Raw genomic sequence first — 19,026 nt, 5'->3', positions numbered from 1 at the left:
GGGGCTGGAGACTACCTAGACGGTATATGGGGTGTTGCTTCTCCAAACTGAGTTTAGCCTCATCATGGCAGTAGAGGAGGCCATGTATGGACATTTCTGAATAGGAGTGGGAAGCAGAGTTGAAGTGGGTGGCTACTGGGAGATCCTGTCTGTTGCGGCAGACGGAGCAGAGGTGCTCGACGAAGTGGCCCCCCAATCTGCGTCGGGTTTCACCGATGTAGAGGAGGCCGCACCGGATGCAATAGATGACCCCAACAGACTCACAAGTGAAGTGTTGCCTCACCTGCAAGGACTGCTTGGGGCCCTGAATGGTGGCAAGAGAGGAGGTGTAGGGACAGGTGTAGCACTTACACTTACAGGGATAAGTGCCGGGTGGGAGATCCGTGGGGAGGGACGTGTGGATCAGGGGGTCGTGGAGGGACCAATCCCTGCGGAAAGAGGAGAGGGGTGGAGAGGGAAAGAGAAAGGGAAAATCCTCACCGACCACCCCACCATCCTCCAGATCCAGCACATTATCCTCCACAACTTCCGCCACCTTCAACAGGACCCCACCACTAAGCACATCTTTCCCTCTCCTCCAACCCTTTATCTTTCCCCTTACTGGTCTTCCACCAGGAACCTACCAGCCTTCCCCGTCCCACCCTCCCCCAACCTTCTTTATAGGGCTTCTGCCCCTTCCCTCTACAGTCCTGACGAAGGGTTCCGGCCCGAAACGTATACTCATCGTTTCCACGGATGCTGCCCGATCTGCTGAGTTCCTCCAGCATGTTGTGAGTGTTGCTATAACGTACACTTCATTGACAGACACATAAATTCTTCATATATTCATGTGTTTTTATTATTTTTGTATGTAAATGCTGTTATATATAGGTTCTGAATGTCATTGAACTAATGCCCAGTGTAACTGAGTCATTATGTTTTGTTTCCTCTTCTCTGCTGCAATTGAACTTCATACACATTGGAAGGAGTATGATGTTAATCACTAAAGTTACCTAAAGATCTATCTGTGGTTTCACATGCCGCACAGCTCTTGGATGAGATGGATTTAATGCTTCAGTATGTGATCCAGAAAAAAAAGCCAGTCCCATTTTTGATTTTTGAAGGTTTCTTGTTCAAGTTTATTCAGTTATTTGCGAAAGATATTAGTTTTATTTTATGAAACTTAAGCCACCATTATGTATTCCCTTGTTTCCATAACATTGCTTGTTTATGATTATTGGTTAATAGTTGTCGCATAATGGAGAGATAGCTGATTGATAAAATTACTTTGAAATGCTTTAGGTGTTTTTCCACATGAGGTGATATTTATTTGTGTTGTTGTTTCAGGGATGGTTAGTTAAGAAATACAATGTGCTTGTATTCTTAGATTTTAGATGACCTTGTTTTTGTGTATGTTTCCTAGGTGCAGTAGCAAGCACAGAAGTGAAATTAAGACTTCAAGAGTTTGTCCTAAATAAAAAGAAAGCTGCGGCACATAGGGCAATAAACCATTCCATTCCAAATGACCCAAGATATTGGTACGGGTAAGTATGACTCCTGAGCTGCATTGTTGTAATAAAATTAACACTGACTTTTCTCAACAAACTTCTGAAAATCGTACTCTTCCTGCTTTTCTTCCAGTGATGGCAGATATTTTTCTATAGTGATGTGTGCTACATACCAAACTTAGAGTGCATGAAGTTTCACTGAAATACTATATTTAGTGCTTCTTTAGCTGGCTGTATCTGCTTGCACGATGTTTCTTTGTGGGGTTTTCTGGCCAGCCTTTCTGGCTCAACAGTCAACAAACAACATTATTTTTCTTGATTGATGAACCAGAAATACAGGCCTGAAATTATCATCTATGAGCAGAAATACTGCAGAACAACTTCAGAGTAGAAAATTTATATTAATCAAAGGTTGCTTTTTCTAGTGCCTGCCTTGCTTCCCTCCATCCATCCACACTACCAGAAAGAATGATAACGTATGCAGTACAGTGACTTTTGTTAGATAGCAAGAAATGTTCGGAACAGAAGTGATATGGAAAATGGCAGGAGTTCCTAAATATGTGAATCTGTAAATATGTCTCATCTTACTGACTATCAAAATAAGTAACCTGCTCCACATCTATGGGATGCTATCAGTTTGAGATATGAGACTTCAGCAGCATTTGCTTGCCCCCTAGTGAACAGCAAAAACAACTTGCATTAATGTAATGATTTAAATGTGGAGGTGTGTCCGAAGATTCAGTAGTATGATCAAACAAAACAGAGGGTGCTTTTCTACCCAACTCTGGCTAAAAGCCTCTAGAGCTTTTGTTCTAAAATCCAGTCTTTCTCAAAATGAATACCTTGTCAACATCCTAAAATGTCCCTTTCAACTTGGTATTCTGCACAGCAAACCCAATTCCATATATCATATTAAGTCACTGCTAGTACATTATAGAAGTGCAAGTGACAGATTTTTGAAAATCCAAAACTCAGCAGAAGGTAGCCTCTCCCCAGAGTGCATTAAATGTGATTCAGAAATTGCATTACTATTTATTCTTGGATTAGTTTATGATGTGTTTAAGTACTCTCACAAATCTTCTAGTAGCTGCTTAATTGCCCCAAAAACCCACTCTTTTATGTTTTATTGCTTTACTTCATGTATAAACTGGTTGATAATGTTGCATCTGGTTTGAAACACTCCAAGTGTCAGTGAGTAAGGATTTACAGTAACATAAATGAAGCTGCCGTGTCTTACAGATTGTCTGCAAATTTATATTGGTATTTAGCTATAATAAGTTATCAGAGGTGTGACTGTCAATAACTGTGCTTCTTATGGACTTTTTTTCCACTCAGATTGCTATATTTTTTTGTCGGTAGTGTAGTTCACAGCCATTAACAGCTCTCCAGTTGTAGACTAAGCATTTAGTCACAAAACTATTGGGTGTAGACTATAATGTAAGCTTAATTTTCTGATAATTATTTTTTATGAAGATTAGCATGTAATTAGCATTTTCTTCAGCTTGAAAAATATTTTATATCCATAAATAGATGTTTATGGACATAGTAAATTCATATCCATAAAGGATTCATCTTTCCGTGAAAGATAGAGGTGATTGAGAAAGGATGACCATTATTAACAAGTGAATGATGCAAATCCAGTTTGCAGTCTTGATGCCTCGTAGCCTTTCATGATCAGAATTCTGGAGCAATATTATAATTTTAAAAGACAAGAACTTTAATCTGAAGTAATTTTTAACCCTTCCACTGTCTTACAGTCTTCTGAAAACTGTCAGTGAGGAAGCTTTTTCCCATGAAGGAGAAAATCATGCTGGTTGGAATCAGTTCCAATCAAAATTGCTAGCTTTCAGCCACCCTACGTTCAGTAAATCATAATTTTTTTCACACACTGAAGGCAACAGTTTGAGAACTTACTGTGTTGATTTCTATTGTCACTTCCCTCAGCTGAAGAATTTTATTTTGTGTGGTATCAGGGAACCCAGGAACCTATTAAAATCAGTGGGGATTCCAGGCTTGTGAATTAAGAGGCAAAGGAATTTTGTGTTATGATTTTATGTTGATTTTACTCTGCTATTTGCAATTATTCTAGGGAGGGGTAGGTAGGTAATGGAATCTTTCCAATTGACTTAGTTTTTATTTATCTTAATCATGCACTTGATAGAGCATAGCACAGAACAGTCCCTTCAGCCCACAGTGTTGTGCTAACTTTTTAACTTACTCCTTGATCCGTCTAACCCTTCACTCCTACACAGCCCATAACCCTCCAAATTTCTTTAATCTATTTGCCTATCTCAAGAGTCTCTTAAGTGTCCATAAAGTATCAGCTTCTATTGCCCCACTTGGCAATGTGTTCCATGCACTTACCATTCTCTGTGTAAAAGAAAACCAACCTCTGACGCTCCCCTTAACTTCTCTCCACTCATCTTAAAAGAACGTCCTCTGGTATTGATTGTTGCCACCCTGGGAGAATAAGGCCTCTCCACCCTATCTGCATTTCTTATCATCTTATATTTGCCTATCAATTAGCCTCTCATCCTCCATGCCAAAGAGAAAAGCCCAAGACCAATCAAACTTGCCTCAAAAAACCATTCCTCAAAAGATATGTTTTCTAATCCAGGCAATGTCCTGGTCAATCTCCCCTGAATCCTTTCTAATGCTTCCATATTTTTCCTGTAACGAGGCAACCAGAAAAGAACACAGTACTCCAAATGTGGTCTCAGCAGAGTTTTATAGAGCTGCAACATTGCCACATGGCTGTTGAATTCAATCACCTGACTTAATGAAGGCCATACACCTTCGTAACCACACTATCAAATTGCACTGCAACTTTGAGGGATCTATGGAGTTGCATCCCAAGATCCCTCCATTCCTTCACACTACCATGAATTCTGCCTTTTAACCATATATTCTGCCTTCAAATGTATCCTTCCAAAGTGTATCACTTCACGCTTTTCCAGATTGAACTCTGCAACTTCTCAGCATAGCTCTGTATCCTGTCTATGTCCTGTTGTAGCCTATGACATTCTACACTATCAAGCTTCATATCATCTGTAAACTTACTAACCCACCCTTCCTCTTCCTTATCTAAATCATTTATGAAAATCACAAAGAGCTGGGGTCCCAGAACAGATCCCTGTGGAACACCACTAGTCACCAACGTCCATACAGATGATGAGTGAGGGCCTCCAATGGTCAGATTTGTCCATGGATATTGCATCCTAGCTGTCTAGATATGCAAGCCTGGGCAGTACAATATGCAGAGCAAACTGTTGCCCATATGTCTGATGAACCCAAAGGAACGGCAGACACCTATACAGTTAGATACTAGCAGCGTTGCAGGAGTTGCCAGTCAACATTGAACTCAATGTAGGACTGCCTTAGGGACTGCAGTTCCGGACTTTTCCTTTGGTGTTCACTCCCGAAGCCTTCCCCATGAGTGTGTATAGCCACAAGGCAACTGAGGTTTGAGATCAGAGTTTTCGTTCTCCTAGCTGAGCTGCCGGCCATGGCTTATGAGCCCCATCTGCCAGAAGCAACTGGTTTTAAGGCGCCAGTAACCCGCCTTTGCCCCTTCTCCTATCAGTAGAAATAGTTCCGCCGGGCTTAGTAGCTAAGCCACATGTGAAGGCCAGGAGCTGGACTTGGTTGCCAGCGGCTATTTGAGGCGCACACCATTGAGAGCATTTAATAGGTATTGGGAGCTTGTTCCAATTACTACCCTTGGCTATAATAACCTTAAGGTATCTACATAACCTCCATGCAGATATGCTCCATCTATACCACCCTCGGCCTTGTCTAGATTAGCCAATTCCAAATCCACATTACCAAGTTTCCACGGTCCCATGCCTTATGACTTTCTGCATGCGACTTCCATGGGAGAACCTGTCAAATTCTTTACTAAAATCTATGTACACCACATCCACGACTCTGCCTTCATCAATTTGTTCTGGTCACTTCCTCATAAAAGGTAATCAATCTCATGAGGCATGACCTGCCCTCACAAAACCATGTTGACCATCCCTAATAAAACTATGCCACACCAAATGCTCATACATCCCGTACTTGGCCACCTCCCTCCATTTGTTTCCTGCCACTTAGCCAGTTTCTTATCCAGGCGGATTAATTGGGTTTTGGTCCATTAATATTCAATTTTCACAACACTTCCTTATCAGATGCTTTGGTAAGTCCATATAAATGACATAAAAGGCTGTTGGTGTACTGCCTTAAAAAGTCTAGTTTGTCAGACATGTTAGATCTCGCTGATCAATTGAAAATTGTCATGATTTTTAGCCATGCCATCTTAATCATGGACATAAGAAATCTAGGTCCAACAGATGTGAAACCAACTGTTTGTAGTTTACTGCCTTCCGTCTCACCTTTCTTACGTACGTAACAAGGTAATATAAGCAATTATCCATTACAAAGGAATGTTTCATAAATTGAGAGGGTTTTGAAAGACGGCATAGGCAGTGCTCGTCCCCATTTCCTTTAAAACTGATGGAAACTATTATTAGTAAAAAAATGTGTATTCCTTAATAATACATTAGTTATTCTGCCTATTGTTAAGTTTCTGTACCTTAATCATTACAGGTTTCTCCCGTTATCCAAAGGTAGAGCGTTCCGATGAAACGGTTCGTAAGCCAGAATATCATAAAGTGAATAAGCAATTACCATTTATTAATATGGGAAAAATTTTTGAGCGTTCCCAGACCCAAAAAATAACCTACAAAATCATGTCAAATAACACATAAAACCTAAAATAATAGTAACATATAGTAAAAGCAGTAATGATATGATAAATACGCAGCCTATATAAAGTAGAAATAATGTATGTACAGTGTAGTTTCACTTACCGGAATCGGGAAGACTCCAATAAATTGCAGTTTCGTCACAGTTAAACACTTGCTTATACGAATAAGCACCTGACGCAATCGGCAATCGCCTCTGATCTGGGCCGACATTTACATGCCGGGTGGCACCTAATTAATTAGCTTGTTTATTTCGGCTCGGTATCGGTCCGCGGCCCAGAGGTTAGGGACCACTGCTTAAACTATGAAGCTGCCCTGGCCTCAGAAACCGATTAAACCACCCATGACTACCTTTAAATTCCACTTTCATCACCATCATCCAGTGCTTTCTGTTTCAGCTTATTAAAAAGACTGACTAATTTCTCCTTAAGTATAGAAAACTTAACGGAACATCACGCTTTGTACACCCATCAATTCACTCAAGCAATAAACTTTCCATTTTATCCATTATTGGATGCCAACTAAGAGAGACCCCTTTGCTACGAGCAGAACCAACAGTAACATCGGCAGCTTTCAAAATTCTTTCTCTCTGTGTATAAATAGTGTGAATGGTGGACGCAGGCAAGTTCAATGCGCGGACAATGTCCTTACTTCATTCACCACGATAGAAACGCTTAATTATGTCTAGTTTTACGCTAAGTGTAACACCCTTACGAGCTCTTTTGGGCTTTTCGGATACTCATCTTGCTAACGGATGCACAAAATAAATCGAGGTAAAACACATGTTTAAGCAATGCTGGCTAGAATACAGTTCCGGGGGAGGAGCTTGGCTGCTTGGGCGCGCGCTGCCTTTTTTCATAACATGAAAACACTTTCTGTTAGCGAAAACAGGTAACTAATGTAGGTCTTTTGTAACAGCAAGGTGTCGTAAAGTGAACGTTTGGAAAATGGGGGCCACCTGTATTAGTTTCCTCATAATAACTGAATGCTATAAATCTCTTGTCTGCAAATTTCTACTATATGTTGCCTGTGGAAATTGAAGGTACCTGGTAAGGAACAAATGTTTGGATAAGTAGACTAATAGATTATTAGCAATGGTAAAATTCTGACGATATATGACTAACTTTGCTACTTTTCCTTAAAAAGATCCATAGTTCAAAGTTGTGTTTCATAAATTTTTTTTAATCTATTAAATGAATTTTTTTCAGCTCAAACATAGATATGCTACCATGTATATCTTTACCTGAAATGTATTGACCACTGGTGAATAAATTAATTAAAATAGACATTACCAAATACCTGAGTCAAACATGAACGGCTTTTTTATTTGGTGTGTAAGGACCTCTAAAATTGTTTAGTTTTTGAAAATGACTTCATTGCTGAATTACACCAAGTCATTATTTTTTTCAGTGTGTAATGTTTATTTGCTCTTTAAAAATGAATTTTATTATTTTCTTTTCCTGAAAAATTCTTTATAAAAAAGAAGGGCAAGCTGCTTCTTGAAAGAGGTGATTCACTCATGTTTTTGACTAAAAGCAAAAATGTACAATCTTGGAAGCTATAGTATTCAGTACAATTGTGTAAGTTGGGATGTTATATTGAAGTTGTTGAAGAAGTTCATGAGGTGTAATTTGGAGGATTGTGTGCTGTTCTGGTTACCTAGCCACAGGAAGAATATCAATAAGATTGAAAGAGTGCAGAAAAAATTTAGAAAGATGTTGCCAGAACTTGAGGACATGAGTTATAGGGAAAGGTAGAAAGATTTGGACTTTATTCCCTGGAACATAGAAGAATGAGGAGAGATTTCATAGAGGTATACAAAATTTTGAGGAATATAGATAGGGTAAGATCAAGCAGGCTTCTTCCACTAAAGTTGGATGAGACAAGAACAAGAGGTCATAGGTTAAGAGGGAAGCTGAGGGGGATCTTCACCCTGAGGGTGGTGAGAGGTTGGAATGAGCTGCCAACAGAAGTGGTAGATGCAGGTTGGATATCAACATTTAAGAGATATTTAGATGGGTACATGGATGGGAGGGGTGTGGAGGTCTACGTTCCAGGTGCAGGTCAATGGGACTAGATAGACTGAAGGGCCTGTTTCTGTGTTGTAGTACTCTATGACTCTAAAACTATAAAACTATATTAAAGGTTGCACACTGGCACAGAAGTTGGTGCTGCTGCTTCATCATTCTGGTGACCTGTCTTTGTTCCTGATCTCTAGGTGGTCTATATGAAGTTTGCATGTTCTCTCTATGACTGGGGATGGCTTTTCCCCAGGCGTTCCAATTTCCTCCCACTGCTGGCTACATTAATTACATCTGGTGTAGATGGTTGGTGGGAGAATTAGAGTTGTTGTGATTGGAAAAAGACAATATAATGACGTCATTGTTCTGAAACATTAACTAACCCCAAAAGCAGCTTGAATGTAACTTCTTTAGCACAGCAAGATCTTTCACAGGTACCTTATTGAGCAAATACGATTCCAACCCACAATGTTTGTTCAAAATGCTCCATTCTAGAGTGTTTTAAAGGAGGAATGAGTTTTTGGGATAGAATTTCTGAAGCTGGGGTCTTGGCATCTGAAAAAACAGCTACCACAGATGGAATGATAAAATTTGTGATGAATTCAGAATTAGAGGAGCTCTTGTATTCCAGGGGTAAAACAGAAAATGCTGGAATCTTTCACCAGGTCAGGGAACATCTGTGGGAAGAGGAACTTTTTCACATTTTGGGTGTGGGACCCTTTATCAGCACTGAGAAAGAGAGAAATTAGTTAATTATACCTAATCTTCCCAACAAAGGGAATATCTCTAAGAGAATGAGACCAAACAAGTTAATATAATTGCAAACACGAGGAAATCTGCAGATGCTGGAAATTCAAGCAACACACACAAAAAATGCTGGTGAACGCAGCAGGCCAGGCAGGATCACAGGATCAGGAAGAGGCATAGTGGACGTTTCGGGCCGAGACCCTTCATCAGGACTAACTGAAAGAAGAGATAATAAGAGATTTGAAAGTGGGAGGGGGAGATCCGAAATGATAGGAGAAGACAGGAGGGGGAGGGATGGAGTTAAGAGCTGGAAAGTTGACTGGCAAAAGGGATACAAGGCTGAAGAAGGGAGAGGATCATGGGACGGGAAGCCTAGGGAGAAAGAAAGGGGGAGGGGAGCCTAGAGGATGGAGAGCAGGCAAGAAGTTATAGTGAGGCTTCCTATAGATGCTGCCTGGCCTGCTCCGTTCACCAGCATTTTTTATGTGTGTTGCATAAGTTAATATAATACTTATAAGCAGACTTATTTTTCTTTATGTGTACAATATGTTAACCGCAAGGCCATGGAACATACTACCGGGGACTCGATACTAGTAGGAAAAGGAAAAAAACTGAGACAAAATGACAGGCAGAAATGGCCAGTTCAAATGCTAACAATGAAAAAGGCTGAGTTACCAAGACGGAGAATTCAGTATAGAGTCCAGAAAGCCCCTAAGTGCCCTGATAGAAGATGAAGTGTTGTTCCTCAAGCTTGCAATAAGCTTCAGTGCAACAGTGCAGGAAGCCACAAATAGGTCGGAGTGGGAGAATTGGGAAAGAGAAAATAGAATATGATTGTCTCACCAGGACATCTTGAGTGATATTTGAAATATTCAAAATTTCAATGGACTGAGTAAGTATTGTAGTTTTAATGTGAATAAGGAATGAAATTACTTATCCAGAATAATTTCAGTTTCCTCTTGAAGTTTAAGTGTCAGTAAAACTCAGATGACAATGTTGACCTTAACTGTACAATGAGTAAATAGCTACATATATATTTTGCAGTCCTTTGAATGATTGCAGTGCTGGTTCCATGCATTCTGTGTCAGTGAAACCTCTTGAAAGGAATAAGCTATGAAAAGGAATAGCTTTCCTGGTCCTTGTACAATAAAGTCCTTTGTTAGATGCAAAGCAATTTGTGATGTCCTGTGACTTTTGAAGGAAATGCAATAATTTTAAATGATAAAGTTTTAATAAAGTGGGCATTTATGGTTAAGCTAGTATTTATTAGCCAATACTAATTAGTTCTTCAAGTAATTGCTTTGCTGGGTCATTTCAAAAGACAGCCAAGCACTTGCTCAAATTCCCTGCAGTGATAACACAACCACTGATGCATCTGCTTTTCATATAGCAAGTTTTGAGTAATGACTTGGGACATTTAAGGTGCTTCTTTTAAATTTAGTTATCCATCTCTGAAGAATTTATTTGTATTTGTTATCACTACTTTAATCTCAGAGTGCAGAGCACAATTCTGAATCGTTGTTATACTAGATATTTTATCACAGACATCCCACCCTGCAAAAACTCATTTCAAGGGGGTAGCTCCATCAATTTACGGGAGACTCCTGGAACTTCCGGGAGAGGTGGGATGTCTGCAATAGAGTAGCTCCTTAGCAGCTAGCCAGCTAGTTTAAATAACGTTAGCTATACTAATGAACGAATGACACCTGTTAAACTCACCTCAACATGTCTTTTACAGCCTTAACCCACCATGGGCAATAGAAAAGTCACTGTTGCCAACAGCGCAGCGAGCAACACTGTCATTATTTTTGACCCCTATTAGGCAGGGGTACACTTTAGGGTAGTCTGGGGTGACATACTTTTTATATTTTCTTTTTTTTGGAACACTCTGCCATGGCACGCGCGCGCGTTCTCTCTCTCGCTCGCTCGTGGTCGTGCTCACGCTCTCTCTTGCTTTCTCTCTCTTGCTCTCAAAAAATTGATTTCCATGATATTGTTTATAATTTGCGGGCATCAGGGAGCCACTATTAATATGTGGGAGACTCCCGGAACTTCTGGGAGAGGTGGGATGTCTGTTACCAAGTAACGATAGTCCAACTTGAGCTACTATGGCAAGTAGGTCCAAAGCTAGAATAAAATGATGTTTTTCCCATTTTCTTTTGCCTGACTGAGGTATAATTACACACCAAGCCACCTCATTGAAAAAAGCCATAACTCATGTAAACCTCCAGAATGCAAATATCTACAAGCATTTCAGTGGAGCATAATTGCTGAGTCTGTTCCCAGATGACATTATAGATATGTGCTTCTATCAACACTTTCTGGAAAGAACTTTGGAGCAGAAACTACATGAGCTTTTGATTGTTTGATTCTTAACTATTAAGAGATTAGTGTAGGAAGGTGTTTTTGAAATAACTGATCAGCCTTGATTTTATTGAATGGCAGAAGGAAGCACACGGGGCCAAAAGGCCTTTACCTTGTCTTTTTCCTATGTTATGTGTTTATTCCTACTTTTTTGTGGACTGGTTAGCAATCAGAGGACCACAATTAACCTGGGCTTCACTATCTAAAATAAATTCTTCTGTAATTTTCATTTTCATTTTTAAAATCTTTTTATTGAAATATCTTGTAACAGCTATAAAATACAGAAGTTCAACAAATTAGTATACATATAATAACTAAAGCTGAAAAAAAACATATATGCTAATGAAAAAAAAATTTATATAAGAAAAAGAAGGAAAAAGAGAACCCCAACTAACTGAAAAAACCTCCACTAACTACAAAACAAAAAAAGGGGGAAAAAGAAACACCATTAGGAACCAACTCCCAGAGCAATATGTCTTACTGTCATTTATATATATATATAAAAGAAGAAAAAGAAAACAACAACCGCCAAATCACATTTATATAACATAAAATTGGAAGGAAACCATATAAATTAATTCAAATTAAATGATAATATTTGGCAAAAGAGTCCCACCTTCTCTCAAAATCGAATCGGGGATCAAAAGTTCTACTTCTAATTTTTTCCAAACTAAGACATAACATTACTTGGGAAAACCACTGAATTAGTGTAGGAGCAGAGGTATCTTTCCACTTCAGTAAAATAGCCCTTCTTGCTAACAATGTAACAAATGCAATTACATGTTGGTTTGAAAATGAAATACCCTGAATATGATGCGGAACTATTCCAAATAGTACAGTCAATGTATTAGGTTGAAAATTAATTTTCAAAGCTTTAGAAATTGTAGAATAAAGATTTCAATGAGGGACATGACCAGAACATATGTGACAAAGTAGCTACTTCATTTTTGCACCTATCACAATAATTATCTACAAACGTTTGTATATTAGGAAATATTTTGGATAAATAATGGTGAATAATTTTGAATTGAATTAAACAATGATTAGCACATATCAAAGAAGAATTAACCATTTTCAGAACTCGCAACCAATCTTCTTTAACAAAAGTCATATTAAGTTCTCTCTCCCAATCTTGTTTAATCTTTAGTGAGAGGTTATCTTTTTGTAGTAAAAATAAATTATAAATTCTACCAAAAGAACCTCTCACTAAAGGATTCATATTCAAAGTAGTATCCAACATATCAGATTCTTGCATATATGGAAATGTAGAAACATATTTCTACTGTAATTTTCAAAAGGAAGTGGATAACTCAAAAGCAAACACTTGGCTATGATAAAAGAACAGGGTGATGGGAGGTGAGATAGGTTTGATAGGCTGAGTGGCCTGAATTAGGCTGCTCAGCTCTTTAATATTAATATTGGCTTTAGTATTTTGTTAAAATTATCTTTTAAAGTTAATTAAAATAGCAATGTTTGGGAATTAAATGGCAAACCATCTGCTCTGGTGCTCTGGAAGAAGCTGCAATACATCTGGAAGAGTTGTTAGGAACTATGAATTTTCTGATATTTGTCATGTTTGTCAAAAAATTGCAATTTTTGTGCATTTTCAAATTAAAATTATATCTGCTGTGGCACATTTGTTAGTTTTAATAACTTCTAAGTGACATGTTAAATCCAAGAAAGGTAATAAGGGTAACCCTGGGAATTATAGCCAGTGAGTCTTACATCAGCAGTGGGCAAACTGTTGGAGAGGATTCTTAGAGACAGAATTTGCAAGCATTTGGAGAAGCATAGTCTGATTAGTGATAGTCAGTATGGCTTTGTGAGGGGCAGGTTGCGCAGATGTCTGATTGACCTTTTCAAGGAGCTGACAAAACAAGTTGATGAAGGTAGAGTGATGCATGTGGTGTATACGGAGTTTTAATAAGGCATTCAACAAGGTATCCATGGGAGACTCATTCATTTTGTCAGGAGACGTGGGTTTTGTCGATACTTGGCTGCATGGATTCAGAATTGGCTTATCTACTAAGGGTAGAGGTGGTAGTAGATAGAGCTTATTCTGCCTAGAAGTCAGTGACTAGTGGTTTTCCATGAGGATTTGTTCTGGGACCCCTGCTGTTTGCAGCTCCATAAAGCTCTGTTGGATCATACTTGGAGTATTGTGTTTAGTTCTGGTCACCTCATTATAGGAAGGATGTGAACCTCAGAGAGGGTGCAGAGGAGATTTGCCAGGATGCTCCCTGGGTTAGAGATCATGTTTTATGAGAATAGGTTGAACAAGCTAGGGCTTTTCACTTTGGAGTGAAGGAGGATGAGAGGTGACTTAATAGCTGTGTAAGATGAATAGAGGCATAGATAGAGTGGACAGCCGGAGCTTTTTTCCCAGGGTGGCATTGGCTAATATAGGAGGGCAAAATTTTGGAGTGATTGGAGGAAAGTATGGGGGGGAAAGTCAGGTAGGGTTTTTTTAAACACAAGAGAGTGCTAATTGCATGGAACACATTGATGTGAGTAGTGATAATAGCAGATGCATTAGGGACATTTGACAGTCTTAGATAGGCACATGGATCGAAGAGAAATGGAGGGCTATTTGGGAGGGAAAGGTTAGATTGATCTTGGAGTAGGTTAAAAGATTGACATGGCAATGTTGTCCAACGGACCTTTACTGCACTATAGAGTTCTGTTCTAAGCCAGTTAGTATTTTCCTATTAGTATAATTCATATGTAATTCAACCAGTGGTTCCAACTTATTTTACATGAATTTTAATCTGGTTCTTTCCCATGGTTTCTTTTCATTGCAGAAAAACCCAGCATGGTTCATTAGACCAGAGTTCTCCACCTCAAAGCAGCATGTCTGCCTCATACAATCAAACAGTCCTAGGGATGTATGATCCCAAAGATGACTTCCCACTCAGAAAAACAGGTAATGTTGCATTGAAGTACAAAGTTTTATATAACAAGTCAAATTTACTCATGTTATCATGTTTTATTTTTTGGAAACAGTTTTCTTCCCGCAGCAGGGATATTTTTGTATTTTGCTTTCGTTGAAATGCTTTAGTTTAGCTAGAGACCCTATTAGGGAAGTGCTTTCAAGTGCTTCATTGCTTCTGTGATTGACCTATACAGGTCTTACTTTAAAAAAAGACAATTTTTGGTTGCACTTGCATATACTATTTAATTACTAACCTTGATTTACAGGAATAATAATTCTTAGCAAAAGCAAATGGTCTTCATAAAAATGGCCACCTTGTTAACTGTTTACTTCAGATGATCTTGACTGTTTGGTTTAGTTTTTAAATGTTTAATCTGAGGTATATGCCTTTGCTCCTCCTGTTTATAATGTGTAAAAGTGCTTTCCTGTAGCATATGGATTCCAAGATTGGACTAGTAAACTGAAAGCTTGGATTAATCATACAGAAAATGGGAATTAAAGTCCAATAAGAATTTTCAAGATTTTGAATCATACTTAAAGTCAAGAGAAAAGATGGCACCTTGAGCTATTTTTATGATTTTTTTCCCTAAGTCATAAAAACACAACTTCACTAGTTTACTTATAAGTTTTAGTTCCTACTACTCTTGTTCTACAGCAGCCAACAAGCCACCTTGTTATTTTATCAACTTTTCAGAGCAACTGGGCAATAATGCAATACATAAATTTAACAAATCTTTCTAGGATTCAAGATTGTTTAATGTCATTTCCTGAACACAAGTGTAAAGGAAACAAAGAAACACAGAAATCTACAGCACATTACAGGCTCTTCAGCCCACAATGTTGTGCCAACCATGTAACCTACTCTAGAAACTGCCTAGAGTTTCCTTACCTCATAGCCCTTTATTTTTCTAAGCTCCATGTACTTATCCAGGAGTCTCTTAAAAGACCCTCTCGTATCTGCCTCTGCCGCCCCATTCCACGCACTCATCACCCCCTGCATAAAAAAAACTTACCCCTGACCTCTGTACTTACCTCTGTACCTACTTCCAAGCACCTTAAAACTGTGCCCTCTCATGTTAGCCATTTCAGCCCTGGGAAAAAGACTCTGGCTATCCACACAATCAATGCCTCTCATCATCTCATACATTTCTGTCAGGTCACCTCTCATCCTCCATCATTCCAAGGAGAGAAGGCCAGGATCACTCAATCTATTCTCATAAAGCATACTCTCCAATCCAGGTAACATCCTTGTAAATCTCCTCTGCACCCTCTCTTATAGTATCCACATCCTTCCTGTAATGAGGTGACCAGAACTGAGCACTGTACTCCAAGTGGGGTCTAACTAAGGCCTTATATAGCTGTAACATTATCTCACGGCTCTTGAACTCAATCTCACAGTTGATGAAGGCCAACACACCATATGCCTTTTTAACAACACTGTCAACCTGTTGTTCAACCTGAAGAAAGTATTGCTAAGGACACAATAAAAGTTTAAAAACACAATAAGTATCAATACGTAAGATAGTTTATATACATAGATAGATTGTATGTCCATAAAGTGATGCTAGGTGGTACATAATAAATCAGTGATAGTTAGGGGGCATGGGAGGTTGGGTTAGTGGGTGGAGGCATTGATCAGCCTTACTGCTTGGGGAAAGTAACTGATTTTGAGTCTGGTGGTCCTGGCATGGATGCTATGTAGCCTCCTCCCTGATAGGAGTGGGACAAACAGTACATGAGCAGGGTGGACAAGATCCTTAATGATGTTACTAGCCCTTTTCCAACATCTTTCTTGATGTTATCTTCCTTGATAACAGGTAGACTGGTGCCAGTGTAGCGCTGGACAGTTTTGACTACCTTTTGCAGAGCCTTCCTGTCTGCCACAGTTTCCATACCAAGAAGCAGTGCAGCTTTGTTAGGGTGTTAGGCTTGTTACTACATATGTGTAGAATGATACTGCTTGGTTTCCACTGCTGTGCCGCCAATGTAAAAGGGGGTGTGAGTTCTTTTGAAGCTGATAATCATCTCCTTTGTTTTGCTGACATTAAGGAAGAGGTGATTTGCCTGACCCCAGGCCTCAAGCTCTTCCTCTCAGTGGACCGTCTCATCATTGTTGGTGATGAGCCCCTCCACTATCGTGCCATTGGTGAACTTGACGATGTGATTGCTTGGGTCTCTGACCATGCAGTCATGTGTGAACAGAGTGCATTACATCATTTCCCATCATAATTTGTGTATAGTTACCAGTTAAAGTGGGTCATTCTTCTGACAACCTCTGCAATATGCACCACAAGATCTTAAACATATTATTGATTTTGTCCTATTTCAGCATTTGACCTTTTGATGACCATAATTAAATGCCAGAATAGCATGGGTCCTTGATCTTTTGGTGAAAAAATTTGAAAAACGAATGATTTCAATAGCTCAATAGCTCCATTTAATATCAGAGAAAGGTATACAATATACATCCTGAAGTTCTTTTTCTTTGCAGACATCCATGAAAACAGAAGAGTGCCCCAAAAAATGAATGGCATTTAAAATGTTAGAACCCCAAAGACCCCCCCCACTCCCATGCAAAAGCAGCAGCAAAGCAATGACCTTCCCCTGCCCCCACCCCCACCCACTTCCGTAAAAAAGCATCAGCACCCTCCACCCACCAAGCATACAATAGCAAGGTTCCCAATAAATACCATGATCTGCAGTACAACGTAAACTAATTGTTACCCGACAATTTGACATGCCACAGGCTCTCTCTCTCTCTCTCTCTCGCTTCCTAATAAAGCGAAAAAGGATGTTCTTTTTACAGCGAGAGGGGAGACATAACAAAACAACTCGCTGATTTATGGTGTTAAAAGTCTGTCATGTCGCTTTTTTCTCTGAGTTCTGTGACTTGAGAATTGGGAACAATCTGTCACTCACCAACGAGAGAGAGCGTGACTCGCTGAGTACAGAGCCTCCTACAGCTGATCTGCTGTCCCTGATCTTTTGTTCTTTCTGGCAACACCTCAGTTGGCCGCACTGGCTTAGAATCAGCCCGCCCCCAGTGCCGCAAAACTTCTGAACACCAAAGGTGTACTCGTCTTCTAGGCTGCATCCTAGGGATATCGAAAAGCAGCCGATCATGAGCCCCTGAGAGCGGATCCCACCACCACAAAGAACCAAAGTCTGAATGTAACTCCAGGTCAGGGTGGTCAGCAGAACCACATGCACCCTGAAGGGGAACAGGAGAGACATCAAAGGTAGAAATTAAGCTGTTTTCATAGATGAACATGAAGGAGTTACAATTTAGTGCCATTATGACTCTGCCTCTGCCTATGTCACTTGAATAATATTAATGTTTATTCGTGTTATTGTGACTTGAAGCATGGACAAATTATCCTTGCTCTGAATTGTAATGTAAATCATCTAGACTGCAACAGGACAGCTCCACAGTCTTGTTTATTCCTACCTTATTAGCCTGCACTCAATTATTAGCAAAGTGATGTCAATTTTCTCAGCAATCAGCGATTAATCATCTCCTTATCAGCGCTCAATTTAGCTTCCACCTGGACCCTTTACCTCCAGTCCTCTGTTTAGTCTCAGTATAAATACGGGAGGAAGAGCTAAATTCCAGGTGTGAGATGATTCTAACTATGCTTGAAATCACTGAGGTATTTGACAGTGTTACACCAGAAAATCTGTTAAATCTGAAGTCAGGGAAATTGAGGAGAAAATTCTCCACTTTCTAAGGATCTAGCAGGATCCTTAGCTAGCACAAAGCAAAATGATACAAAAACAGAATGCATCTTTCCATTCCAGGACATCGGAGGTGCCCTCCTTTAAAGAATGGGGTTTCCCTCCTAATACTGATGCTGCCTTCATCCACATCTCCTCCATTTCCCTTACATCTGTGCTCACCCCATCATCCCGCCATTGAAATAGTGATAGAGTTCCTCTTGTCCTTACCTCCCACCCCATCAGCCTCCTCATCCAACACATTATCCTCCACAATCTCCTACCACTAAACATGTCTTTACCTCCTTCCCCCTCCCTTCCCCCTCGCTTTCCATAGGAATCGCTCCCTCTGTGATTCCCTTGTCCATTCATTCCTCCTCACTAATCTCCCTCCTTTCACTTAACCCTGCAACCAGCCAAAGTGCTACATCTGGCTGTACACCTACTCCCTCATCTCCATTCAAAGCCCCAAACAATCCTTGCAGGTGAGACAACACTCCACCTGCAAATCTGCTGGGATCGTCTGTTGTGTCCAGTGGTCCCAATGCGGCCTCCTCTACATACTTCATTAATATTCTTGATTGCCACTGTGTTGAAATTCAAGTGTCCTAATTGGGCTAATATTATGCTGTGGATTTTTCACTTAAGCCAATCAAAAGGAAGCCACTTGTTCCAAAGGTCAGAATTTGGTTGCCCGAACTCAGATTAACAGAATCGTTGTGCTCAATCACTGCACAATCTGGACTACCTTAATGGACTTGAAAACAATTTGCATTTGTAGTGTACTAGACAACGGGGTGACCTGTTGGGGCACCATTTGGGAGAAGGGTAGTGCAGTCTGACGTGGCCAGAATGAACATTAAATTTTCCTGAATGCTATTGGTATCGCTTTGCTTTGTAAACTGAAGTAGAAAACCTCAGTTTATTAAAGAAGAACGACGCATAGCAAAGCAAATATAGCTCCTCCTCGTTTAACAAAGGACACTTTTGATGGCATCATTTCTAGTGTAGCT

The 19,026-nt window shown here is 39.7% G+C and overlaps 1 protein-coding gene across 11 annotated transcripts in view; it reads left to right on the top strand.

Moving 5' to 3' along the window:
- Positions 1-19,026, top strand: part of hdac4 (histone deacetylase 4) — a 498,261-nt gene that overhangs the window by 309,748 nt on the left and 169,487 nt on the right. For all 11 annotated transcript variants that reach the window (XM_072261459.1, XM_072261461.1, XM_072261453.1 and 8 more), the window contains 2 exons: positions 1,403-1,523; positions 14,169-14,290. In XM_072261459.1, coding sequence (XP_072117560.1) covers positions 1,403-1,523; positions 14,169-14,290 — 243 coding nt within the window. The remainder of the gene's footprint in view (positions 1-1,402; positions 1,524-14,168; positions 14,291-19,026) is intronic.

This window comes from Mobula birostris, chromosome 6, assembly GCF_030028105.1.
Source record: "Mobula birostris isolate sMobBir1 chromosome 6, sMobBir1.hap1, whole genome shotgun sequence".
NCBI lineage: Eukaryota > Metazoa > Chordata > Chondrichthyes > Myliobatiformes > Myliobatidae > Mobula > Mobula birostris.
The sequence above is the reverse complement of the archived record's forward strand: the minus strand, read 5'-3'. Positions and strand labels throughout refer to the sequence as shown.